The sequence below is a fragment of the Anguilla anguilla genome, chromosome 11 (assembly GCF_013347855.1).
Source record: "Anguilla anguilla isolate fAngAng1 chromosome 11, fAngAng1.pri, whole genome shotgun sequence".
Classification (NCBI taxonomy): Eukaryota; Metazoa; Chordata; class Actinopteri; order Anguilliformes; family Anguillidae; genus Anguilla; species Anguilla anguilla.
This window is the reverse complement of record NC_049211.1, coordinates 60,906-73,816: the sequence shown is the minus strand read 5'-3', so window position 1 is coordinate 73,816 and position 12,911 is coordinate 60,906. Positions and strand designations below refer to the sequence as shown.

The following is a 12,911-nucleotide window of genomic DNA, read 5'->3' as shown; positions in this document are numbered from 1 at the left end:
ATTCAGATTCTGCTCTCAAGCCTTGATTTTAATGGCATAGCACCTCAGATTGGAATAAAGCCAAGGAGCTGACTGACAGTGTCATGCATATGAACTCAACCTGCTCTTTGGATGCCATTCCTTTACAGCACTTTCATCACAATCAACAGGATACTAAGCTGACCACACTGCAATCAGAACTACACTAATTTGGTCTTCTTGATCTTGCACATTTCCGCAGTATGTGCGCACGCTGTATTTCTGCGCCGCATGTGTATGCTGCGTTTCTGCGGTGCATGCGCACGCTGCGTTTCTGCGCACGCTGTGTTTCTGCGGTGCATGCATACGCTGCGTTTCTGCAGCACATGCTGCTGGCTCTGTAGCCTGTTTACAGAGAGCCTATTGAGGGACAGCAGTAAGAAATGAGACCGCATGGTTCTCCTTCCTCCTGTTGTTTATTGAGTTTAAAATTACACTTCTATATTCTCAAAGTTGCATTTACCGTCTGACAAACCAAGTACAAGCAAATTATATATATATTTTTTTACAGTGGTCTACATGACATATACAAAAATAAGATTTGATTTCTGTGGAAAACATTTCATAATTGGGGTTTTATTTCTGCAGATGAAGGTTTTGCTTCTCCCACGAAAAAGGGACTTCTGGGCACATTTACTCCTGAAACATGTGCACAGGCACCATTTATAACTCAATTAAGGACATCAGTTTCATTTATCTTTTCATACCCAGAATGTAGCCAGTTAATTAAGATAACATTAGAATTTAGGCAGTTTATTAGAACATTTAGTTGCTGTTAACACCCACCTATTTGTACAGCTCTAAAACATGTTGGTCATAAGCTGCAAACTGATCTCTTACACACACAAACGCGCATGCACACACACGGATGCGCGCACACACACACGCACACACACACACCGATCTGACTGACCCCTCCCTAACCCCTCTGTACGTGGGGGTTAGAGCACCTCTACCAACCTAAACACATCTTTTGTACTGAATGCAGTCCACTTTCCACCCCTTTAACATGTCACAAGCTCACTGGCCTGGGTCTGGCCTGGAACCAGCCTCCGTGGGCCATACTGTAGCCAGCTAAGCTGACAGAGAAAATAAGTGTGTGTGAGAAAGGAGAGGGGGGGAGGTTAGGCGGTGGCTTCGATGGAGCACTCCTTGGCCAGGTGTCCAGTCTTCCCACAGTTATAGCAGCTCAGCTCGCTCACCTTGCTGCACTGCATGGCAACATGGCCAATCTCTCCACACCTGCAAGGACAACCACAGAGCAGTTTAGCCTTTATTCACCACATCACCACCCTCTCAGTCACTCTGCCTGCCTCTATTCACCACATCACCACCCTTTGTCAGTCTGCCTCTATTCACCACATCACCACCCTCTCAGTAACTCTGCCTGCCTCTATTCACCACATCACCACCCTCTCAGTAACTCTGCCTCTATTTACCACATCACCACCCTCTCAGTCACTCTGCCTGCCTCTATTCACCACATCACCACCCTCTCAGTCACTCTGCCTGCCTCTATTCACCACATCACCACCCTCTCAGTTACTCTGCCTGCCTCTATTCACCACATCACCACCCTCTCAGTCACTCTGCCTGCCTCTATTCACCACATCACCACCCTCTCAGTCACTCTGCCTGCCTCTATTCACCACATCACCACCCTCTCAGTCACTCTGCCTACTTCTATTCACATCACCACCCTCTCAGTCACTCTGCCTCTATTCACCACATCACCACCCTCTCAGTCACTCTGCTTGTCTCTATTCATCACATCACCATCTTTTCAGTCTCTGCCTGTGCTTTGTAGTGAAATATGATTATGATTTACAGCATTGCTCGATTTATACATTTTGTACAGATTTGGATACACTAAAGGACACCAGGGTACACTGCTTACTTTTTGCTTCATAGATAGTAGTTTAGTAGTTCCACATTTCACCCTCAGATTTTACATACTTGTGGTCACGGAGTGCATGATCCAGAAAATTTAACTTCATTTTTGCAAAGATAATTGCATTTGTGGTAATTTATGTAAATTATGAATATTATCTCAAATAAGACAGTATGATAGTAAATAGTACAGGTGTCTTGCTTCAGTAAAGCCATTTTCCAAGTCTCTGATGCTCACATATGGAGTTATATAGCCTTAAATAGGACACCCCTAAATGGGCAAGGATTACGCATATTTGATATCAGCATGAATAGGGTAAAATTATATCATTTTTTCATGACTTCCTAGGGCATGTAGCAGCAGCTACAAAAGGAGCTATATTTTATATTAGACAAAAGTCTAATATAAAAATATACTGCAAACAGGTAGCCTCTTTATGGAAATACTACCTTTTCAACTAGGTAATGTTACTGGTTAACCTCACAGGACATTTGGATACGCTATGAAAACATTAATTAGTGATTTTGTAAATATTACCATTGTGAAACCCTCTTGCAAATTATATGAAATTTACCTGGGACTCCAAAGAAACCTTCCTTAATGTTCATCCTTGCATGGCCAGGAAATCCAACGAAAACACTGATACTGTACTTCTTTTGAATGCAAGGTACACTTTCCTGATTTTGATTTTAGATCTTAATTTTAAGATATTAATATTACTTTTTGTCTCTGTCCAGTTTTAATTTCCTATTTTACTACAGTATTTATCGTTTAATCTTGTGTGGTTTTGTTCTCGGTTTTTGTTAAACCTGAGGCTTTGCAGGTTTGGTCTTAAGACACTGTTGCCCTGTTAACAAGTACAGATAAGCTGTGAACATGCTTTGTAAACCAGAAAATTTCAAACCAGAGTTTCCCAAAGTGTGAACACACAAATTTGGTTAATCAAGTTAGCCACATGCGTGAAACAGGGCCCAGGTTTTACACGTCAGTTTTCTGTTTCATTGTCCCAAACGCACCACTTACAACTCATGACAGGCTCACAAACAGCCTTGCCCCAACATAGAGAGATACAGCGAGCTGTGAATTAATGTCACGTGGCAACAAAAAGTGCAGAACCTTTAACCATCAGATGCTAATATTCAACTTAAATTCAGTTCTTTTATCTCATTCTTAGGGTCCAATGTGAACTACCATCACAAATGGTTTCCAGCTGAAGAGAACTGGTGGCAAAATGGTAAAATGCCAAAACAGGTGTAACTAATCGGTAAGAGGAGGACTCACAGCTGGAAATACCCAGACAGACAGACAGACAGGCAGACAGAGTCAGGCGGGCAGACAGACAGACAGACAGGCAGGCAGGTAAACAGACAGACAGACAGAGGTAGACAGACAGGCAGACAGACAGGTAGACAGACAGACAGGCAGGCAGACAGACAGACGGGCAGACAGGTAGACAGACAGACAGGCAGACAGAGTCAGGCGGGCAGACAGACAGACAGACAGGCAGGTAAACAGACAGACAGACAGAGGTAGACAGACAGACAGGCAGGCAGGCAGACAGACAGACAGACGGGCAGACAGGCAGGTAGACAGATGGGCAGACAGACGGGCAGACAGGCCGACCTGTAGCACTTGACTTTCTCGCAGAGTTTCTGGATGTGACCGAAGCCCCCGCAGGAGTAGCATTTCTGCTCGTTGCCATGGTCACAGTCGCGTGCGACATGCCCCGCCTTCCCGCAGGTGTAGCAGCACTGCTCGCGCTTGGGCTCCTTGCAGTCCCTGGAGATGTGCCCACTCCGGTGGCAGTTATAGCAGGCTGGGGAACATGGGTCAGGTCATACAACCGCACACAACACACGGATCGGGTCATACAACCGCACACAACACACGGATCGGGTCATACAACCGCACACAACACACGGATCGGGTCATACAACCGCACACAACACACGGATCGGGTCATACAACCGCACACAACACACGGATCGGGTCATACAACCGCACACAACACACGGATCGGGTCATACAACCGCACACAACACACGGATCGGGTCATGCAACCACACACAAGTAAAAATCAACTCCGGTCAGTCCCTGGAGATATGCCCACTCCGGTGGCAGTTATAGCAGGCTGGGGAACATGGGTCAGGTCATACAACCGCACACAACACACGGATCGGGTCATACAACCGCACACAACACACGGATCGGGTCATACAACCGCACACAACACACGGATCGGGTCATACAACCGCACACAACACACGGATCGGGTCATACAACCGCACACAACACACGGATCGGGTCATACAACCGCACACAACACACGGATCGGGTCATACAACCGCACACAACACACGGATCGGGTCATACAACCGCACACAACACACGGAGCGGGTCATACAACCGCACACAACACACGGATCGGGTCATACAACCGCACACAACACACGGATCGGGTCATACAACCGCACACAACACACGGATCGGGTCATGCAACCGCACACAACACACGGATCGGGTCATGCAACCGCACACAACACACGGATCGGGTCATACAACCGCACACAACACACGGATCGGGTCATACAACCGCACACAACACACGGATCGGGTCATACAACCGCACACAACACACGGATCGGGTCATGCAACCACACACAACACACGGATCGGGTCATACAACCGCACACAATACACGGATCGGGTCATACAACCGCACACAACACACGGATCGGGTCATACAACCGCACACAACACACGGATCGGGTCATACAACCGCACACAACACACGGATCGGGTCATACAACCGCACACAACACACGGATCGGGTCATACAACCGCACACAACACACGGATCGGGTCATACAACCGCACACAACACACGGATCGGGTCATGCAACCACACACAAGTAAAAATCAACTCTTACCATCCTCTGTCTGCTCACAATCTCGTGCGATGTGACCCTGCTCTCCGCAGCGGTAACAGAACAGATCTGTGAGGGAAAGGGACCAAAAATCAACTCTGCCCTACATTAATGCTCCAGTGTTGCTGTATGTTTTTATTCACTAACAGCTTTGTATGTTTTCTGTATGTGGAATGTTTGTCTTTTACAGCTGCAGCATGGGTGGAAGCCCAAGCCAAATTTTCCACTTTGTGGGACAATAAAGTTAATCTTGAATCTTGAGCGTGCCCTACATTAATGTTTCAGTGTGCCCTACATTAATGTTTCAGTGTGCCCCACATTAATGCTTCAGTGTGCCCTACATTAATGCTTCAGTGTGCCATACATTAATGCTTCAGTGTGCCCCACATTAATGCTTCAGTGTGCCCTACATTAATGCTTCAGTGTGCCATACATTAATGCTTCAGTGTGCCATACATTAATGCTTCAGTGTGCCATACATTAATGCTTCAGTGTGCCCCACATTAATGCTTCAGTGTGCCCTACATTAATGCTTCAGTGTGCCCCACATTAATGCTTCAGTGTGCCATACATTAATGCTTCAGTGTGCCCCACATTAATGCTTCAGTGTGCCATACATTAATGCTTCAGTGTGCCCCACATTAATGCTTCAGTGTGCCCTACATAAATGCTTCAGTGTGTCCTACATTAATGTTTCAGTGTGCCCTACATTAATGCTTCAGTGTGCCATACATTAATGCTTCAGTGTGCCCTACATTAATGCTTCAGTGTGCCCCACATTAATGCTTCAGTGTGCCATACATTAATGCTTCAGTGTGCCCTACATTAATGCTTCAGTGTGCCATACATTAATGCTTCAGTGTGCCCCACATTAATGCTTCAGTGTGCCCTACATAAATGCTTCAGTGTGCCCCACATTAATGCTTCAGTGTGCCATACATTAATGCTTCAGTGTGCCCCACATTAATGCTTCAGTGTGCCCTACATAAATGCTTCAGTGTGTCCTACATTAATGTTTCAGTGTGCCCCACATTAATGCTTCAGTGTGCCCCACATTAATGCTTCAGTGTGACCCACATTAATGCTTCAGTGTGCCCTACATTAATGTTTCAGTCTGCCCCACATTAATGCTTCAGTCTGCCTACATTAATGTTTCAGTGTGCCCTACATTAATGTTTCAGTGTGCCCCACATTAATGCTTCAGTGTGCCCCACATTAATGCTTCAGTGTGCCCTACATAAATGCTTCAGTGTGTCCTACATTAATGTTTCAGTGTGCCCCACATTAATGCTTCAGTGTGCCCCACATTAATGCTTCAGTGTGACCCACATTAATGCTTCAGTGTGCCCTACATTAATGTTTCAGTCTGCCCCACATTAATGCTTCAGTCTGCCTACATTAATGTTTCAGTGTGCCCTACATTAATGTTTCAGTGTGCCCCACATTAATGCTTCAGTGTGCCCCACATTAATGCTTCAGTGTGCCCCACATTAATGCTTCAGTGTGCCCTACATTAATGCTTCAGTGTGCCCTACATTAATGCTTCAGTGCCCTACATTAATGCTTCAGTGTGCCCTACATTAATGCTTCAGTGTGCCCTACATTAATGCTTCAGTGTGCCCCACATTAATGCTTCAGTGTGCCCTACATTGTTTCTGTGTGCCCTACATTAATGCTTCAGTGTGCCCTACATTAATGCTTCAGTGCCCTACATTAATGCTTCAGTGTGCCCTACATTAATGCTTCAGTGTGCCCTACATTAATGCTTCAGTGTGCCCTACATTAATGTTTCAGTGTGCCCCACATTAATGCTTCAGTGTGCCCTACATTAATGCTTCAGTGTGCCCTACATTAATGCTTCAGTGTGTCCTACATTAATGCTTCAGTGTGTCCTACATTAATGCTTCAGTGTGCCCTACATTAATGTTTCAGTGTGCCCTACATTAATGCTTCAGTGTGTCCTACATTAATGCTTCAGTGTGTCCTACATTAATGCTTCAGTGTGCCCTACATTAATGCTTCGGTGTGTCCTACATTAATGCTTCAGTGTGCCCTACATTAATGCTTCAGTGTGCCCTACATTAATGCTTCAGTGTGCCCTACATTAATGCTTCAGTGTGCCCTACATTAATGTTTCAGTGTACTCATTCATTGAAACATCCCCAGAGAACATCATGGGCTTATTTCAATACGCTAACTAAATTCCAATCCACCATCTGAAATTGAACATGGAACGAGCCCCAAGCCTGTTCTGTAGGAAGGGCTAACTGCGTCCGCTAGGAGTGTCAGGTGTGTTCGGGAAATTGTTCTGTGTAATCACAATTAGGGTGTGACTTAAAACTGTACAGCTGCTTTACCTTTCCCACGCCCACGCCCCCGACCACGCCCACGTCCTGCTTCGGGGCAGTTCTTGATCCAGTGTCCGGGGCGGCCACACCTGAAGCATTCACTGCTGCTCATATCCATCTCTGGAGCTCCCTGCAAATAAAGCACAGCTCAGGCTCATCTCTGGAGCTCTCTGCAAATACAGCACAGCTCAGGCTCATCTATGGAGCTCCCTGCAAATACAGCACAGCTCAGGCTCATCTCTGGAGCTCCCTGCAAATACAGCACAGCTCAGGCTCATCTCTGGAGCTCCCTGCAAATACAGCACAGCTCAGGCGCATCTCTGGAGATCCCTGCAAATACAGCACAGCTCAGGCTCATCTCTGGAGCTCCCTGCAAATACAGCACAGCTCAGGCTCATCTCTGGAGCTCCCTGCAAATACAGCACAGCTTAGGTTCAGCCCCAAACCACCCGCTGTATTCTGTAAAACCAAAACGAGTTTCTCACTGTCACCATAGTTGTTTATTCTGTCAGAGGACACCCCTTCACTTTTTAAGTCAGAAAAATACATTTTGCAGGTCTACTTGGCCTCCATCAATTTCCAGGAGAAAATTATCATGCCACCAAAATCAATCAGGAAAAAACATTTGATAATTAATGCTCAAAGGAAAATTCTACAATGACATTCGGAGATTAAGAAACACTTTACAGAAAATTCAAAGAATGTGTGCCAGAAAGCAGAACTACAACAAGCACCCCACTACAGTGGTGTGTGTACTCGCTCCTAGACCTGCCATGGGCACTCATCACACATCAGCTGTGTGGGAGGATCCTAAATTGGGAAATTGGGTAGGTTCTGTCACACATTTCCAAAAGGTGTCTTCGGTGCCATTAAGCTATTAAAACCTTTGCTCAAATACAATTTTCACATTACATATTAAAGTAGGTGTAAGTTTAACAGTACTTGTGGTCATCGCTGGACTGTATCATAGGTAGCCAGCAGGGGCGTGCATAGACTTTTTGGAGGGCACATATAAAATATCAAGCCCTGGCTCTAGCTTTTGTACAGCCCTAGGGGAGACTGTCTGCCAGACGTCACTAGCTGGAAAAAGCAGAGAAAAGACTACAGCTTGTTCAAAACGCAGCTGCAAGAATGCTGCCCAGGACACGAATGAGAGCTCACATTTCCCCTGTCCTTGCTACCTTGCATTGGCTACCTGTGGCTTTTAAAGTTCTTTTACTTGTTTTTAAAGGACTAAATGGCTTTGCACCTAAATATCTCAGCTATTGTTTATCTAAATATGTCCCAAAATGAGTCTTAAGATCCTCTAGTGCTGGTCTGCTCAAGATTCCAAAGGCAAAGCATACACGAAGTGGAGAGTTAGCCTTTTGTTTTTATGCCCCAAAGATGTGGAACACTCTTCCAGAAATACCAGACTTGCACCGTCAGTTGACAGTTTTAAAACACAGCTGAAAACTCACCTATTTAGGATGCCTTTTAGTTAGTACATTTGTTTTATTATCGGCTTTATGTTGTATTTTTATGTATTTTAATTTTTTATTATTGTTTTTATATGCATCTTATTATTCTCCTATTTTATGTACAATGCCTTGTATAATTGTGTTATTTTTATTGTATATATTTTCCATTGCCTTATTTTTTCTGTTTTCCATTTCTTTTAATTGCAAATGCTCTTCTGTGAAGCACTTTGTAGCATTGTATGAAAAGTGCTATATAAAGTGATTATTGTGATTATTATTATTTAGGATGTCTGTTTAATTGCTGAAGGCTTGAATGGCATAGTTAAAAGCATAACACTGGGCTACTTTTAATAATAATTATTAGTACAGTAGTGAGTATGTAGCAAGTAGTAGGTATGTAATTGGCAGCAGCCTAGAACAAGTTTGGGAGGTTGATTGTGTGTGATGGAATTCTAGGATCTTACCCCCACCATGGAGGGAAGCTTGCTTAATTAATGAGCCCCTGACATGTACACTTAATTTCCCCACAAATTAAACGGCAGGAAAATAAAATAAAATAAATACAAATGTTAACAGAGCAAATTATGAACCATTTAGGGGAAAAGGTGTAACACTGCTATAAACGGCCGGGGGATCTCGCTGACAGGGCAGTGATGTAAGCAGGTGTTTTCTCTGTCCACGGTGGACTTTTAAAGCAATGACCATGTAGGGAGGCTGTAAGAACACGCGTGTCGCTGACGAACAGGGCACAGCTGTGTCACACACAGTAGGGATCTACACCACAACCTAAATACACAACCGTTACCGGATTTAAAGATTTAATGTTACGCGAGTTCAATCGTACAGTATCAAGATGCAGATAAACTAACACCCAAAACGAAATGATAAACACCGGAATTCGCTAAACATTAAAATTCTCGTTAGATTTTAAGGTATCGTACAAAGGCACATAGAGTTTCATAATCTTAGCTCGTGAGAATTTGGAAAATAAGCTGAAAAACTTTTTTTTCTAGCAATGATCAGCTAGCCACAGCCCACGTGGAATAAAGTTCGCTGCTAGCCAACCACGTTAACCAAATCACATAACCAGCTGACGTTAACACTGGCACACTCCCCTATATTACCTAGCCAACAAGTACAATCGTGGACTATATTTAACTAGGTTAGCATCGCTGACCAGCATAAACCCAGTGAACGCGTTAACTAGCTAGCTAGCCAGGCCCTAGAATGTTAGTACTTCCTAGTTGACAGTGTGGTCAAATCCTAACGTTTAAACTTAAATAAGCACCGAGCCGGCCCACATAGACTACAATAATAATAATAATTTGAAAGTGAATTCGCAGAACTGCAAAAAATCTCCCTAGGAACAAATAATTTGCTAGCGAGTTTTGCTACTGAGCGTTAACGTGTCTAACAGACACGCTAAGGCTAAGTGAAAAAAACGTGCACTACTCCACTGTTTTTTTTCCTAGTTAGATTTAATTTTCGTGTTACAGCGAAATAGGTTTGGTTGGTGTAACTTGGCCACGCTCAAAACGAAAGTCCCCGACAGTTTGGCGAACGTGCTCATTACACAAAGCGAAGTCGGTTTAGTTTAGATAGTTTAATACGGTTAGCTATCTAGTGCTGCCGGGTTACAGTGCGTTAGCTAGCCCTCCACACGACATGGTTCCTGACTAGTTAACATCGTTAATCTGTTGCACGTCCTACAGTCACCGAAAATATTTTATGCTCGTCCACCCAGCTCCGCCACGGACCGTGAATTCAGTCCATGGATTCCTGCATGTCAGTGCCCAGCGCTGGACCCTCAATTCGCCGCCTACACTGCGTCAGTTGCGGCCTCACTACTCCCTAGACCCACCTCACACAACCTCCAGCAACGACCTTTCTGGCGACGCAGTTTCCCTCCGACCGTGGCTTTTCGGCTGACCGGCGACCCTCGATTTGTCCAAATAAAGAAAAGCAGTCTATAATAAAAAAACTACTGATTAGCTGCGACTTTCCCGCCCGGCCCTGGCGGAGTAGCGTTAGGCCACGGGCGCCTTAAAAACGGCACTTTCTTCGGTAGCTATTCACCAAGAACCCATACTCCGAACAAAACGTATACATCTACTCAGTGTCTATGCCAGTCTAAATATGACTAAGAAAATTATGGATCGCATTAATACATTTAACACATTTCAACCACTTACCTTGGATAATTAGCTAGCCTTGCCTGTCCGATCCCCGTGTCACACGCGGTTTGCGCACGGGCCTCTGTGCTTGGCCCCTCCTCCAGACCAGACCCACAGGGCGCAGTTGCCTATGGACCAATCATAAACGAAAAACAGCAGGCACCGCCTTCGTATAGGGCCCAACCACTGGCTGTATGTGCAATACTGTCCCGCCTCCTCCTGATCTGTCAAAAGGCGTAGACTTTAGAAAAAATATGGACCAAGTCACTGTGACGTCCCCTATTGACTCTCCACGGGCTAAAAACATTTTGAAGCCTGGGAAGTGCAGTTTGTGGGCACCGCCATGTTGTACACATTTCAACGACAGACTGCGTAGTAGGGAAAAAGCGGATCCTTATATGGGCATGAAGTCCGGTCGTCCACTAAGCGCTTGAAATACAGTGACTCCAGCACTTCCTCATTCATGCAGGAAATATTACAATCATGTTAAAATAAGACATTTTACATTTTCTTGTGGAGAAATGATTGAATTTGCATTTTGGGCACAGAGGTCCATTTTTAATCAGTAAGCATAATATTAACCAATCATACAAATATTTGTATTTTGATAAAATATGGCAACACTACAACGCTATCTTCACACTCCTATACCAATGACATTTTCCAAAAGGAAATCCAGAGAAAGGACAATGAAAAAGGGGAGCCATGGTGCATTCTGAAGAAGGGAATAAATACAGGGAGACTTCAGTCTGCATTGGGAGATGGGCAGGGTCTCTGCCATCTTAACTGCAGTGGAAAGCTCATTCCTACACCAGGGAGACAGAACAGACCGGAGATGTGACCCTGAAGTGCAGGCATGCAAAGGGGGAGGGGCCAGACACCAGAGGTAGCAAGCAGAAGGGAGGGGTCTAGTAGGTGTGATGGGTCAGATGATCTTTTGAAGATAAAATGCAGCTGTCTCTTTAGCTACCTGATAGACTAGCACCCAAGTTTAGAACTGGATGTGAGCTGATATAGGTGGAGGAAGAGGAGAAGGGGAGTGACATGGCTGAGTCTGGGGAGGCTGTAGATCAGATGAGTAGCAGCATTCTGAATTAGTTGCAGAGGTCTGATGGTGGAGGCAGGGAGGCCAGCAAGGAGGGGAGTTGCAATATTGCACTGTGCTGCAGAGGATTCATATTGTTGTGTCATACCCCATACTTCTACAGTACAGGTGCTTTACAGTGTTTGGCACTGTTACAGTGCCCCCCCAAAATTACTGACAAGCAAAACAAGCAGTATAAATTAAACAACCCAGCTACTGTGGGACCTGTGACTAGACCTGCATGCTGGCATAAAAGGTTTGACAGAACACTGCAGGAAAAAACATAAAACCCCACAAATTGTCTTGTTTTTTTTCATCTTGAATTGACAAAGTGCCCGCATTAAGTTTGTTCTTATGCTGTGTTTCAGACAAAGTCGGATTTGGGAAGTTCCAACATTATTTTTTCTACTTTGGACCACCAAGCGTTCCAGTGATTAGAGCTTGGAAAGATGACGTTTAAATAAAAAATGGCTGAACCTGGAGAAGCTGATACTTGATACATGGTATTGTTTACCATGCATGCCACCATGTTTGCATGACGTCATGTGACACCTCTCGCTGAAGTCAGGGTTGTTGAATTCTGCCCAAGTTTCCTAGTTGGAATTCCAACATCACGTAGCATTCCATTGCACATTTCCAAGTAGGAGGTTGGAAATTCCGACTTTCCAAGTTACCTGGAATGCAGCATTATTGTAAATGGTAAATGGACTGCATTTATATAGCGCTTTTATCCAAAGCGCTTTACAATTGATGCCTCTCATTCACCAGAGCAGTTAGGGGTTAGGTGTCTTGCTCAGGGACACTTTGACACGCCCGGGGGGGGCAACCCTCCAACTGCCTCAGACTGCCAGACAACTGCTCTTACCTCCTGAGCTATGTCGCCCCATGCTCGGAGCTCGCCTTCAGCTCTGATTTTGCTGTGAGAATGAGGTCTTCCCCTGTATGCAGTTTTTCTGAGAACATGAAAGGTTCTCAGCTGAATATTGCTGCTACACAGCCTGCTGTTTAA

General features: G+C 44.9%; 1 protein-coding gene across 2 annotated transcripts; it reads right to left on the bottom strand.

Annotated features, from left to right (window-relative positions):
• Positions 1–415: 415 nt before the first annotated feature.
• Positions 416–10,984, bottom strand: cnbpa (CCHC-type zinc finger, nucleic acid binding protein a). Of its 2 annotated transcripts, none has more exons than XM_035383394.1 (5): positions 10,837–10,984; positions 7,194–7,314; positions 4,840–4,905; positions 3,533–3,725; positions 416–1,260 (listed from the first exon to the last, which is right to left on the bottom strand). In XM_035383394.1, the coding sequence occupies exons 2-5, from the start codon at positions 7,300–7,302 to the stop codon at positions 1,143–1,145; spliced, it is 486 nt and encodes a 161-aa protein (XP_035239285.1). In that variant the 5' UTR covers positions 7,303–7,314; positions 10,837–10,984; the 3' UTR covers positions 416–1,142. The 2 variants fall into 2 exon arrangements, with proteins under 2 accessions (XP_035239285.1, XP_035239286.1); XM_035383395.1 differs by lacking the exon at positions 10,837–10,984 and adding an exon at positions 10,506–10,619.
• Positions 10,985–12,911: the final 1,927 nt, after the last annotated feature.

What these genes read in the sequence shown, in the direction of transcription:
- cnbpa (XM_035383394.1), bottom strand. Translation starts at nt 7,302, where the DNA reads ATGGATATGAGCAGCAGTGAATGCTTCAGGTGTGGCCGCCCCGGACAC. An exon ending in TTGTGAGCAGACAGAGGATG is followed by an intron (nt 3,726 to 4,839) that starts GTAAGAGTTGAT and finishes CATGTTCCCCAG; the next exon opens with CCTGCTATAACTGCCACCGG. An exon ending in GAGAAAGTCAAGTGCTACAG is followed by an intron (nt 1,261 to 3,532) that starts GTCGGCCTGTCT and finishes TTGTCCTTGCAG; the next exon opens with GTGTGGAGAGATTGGCCATG.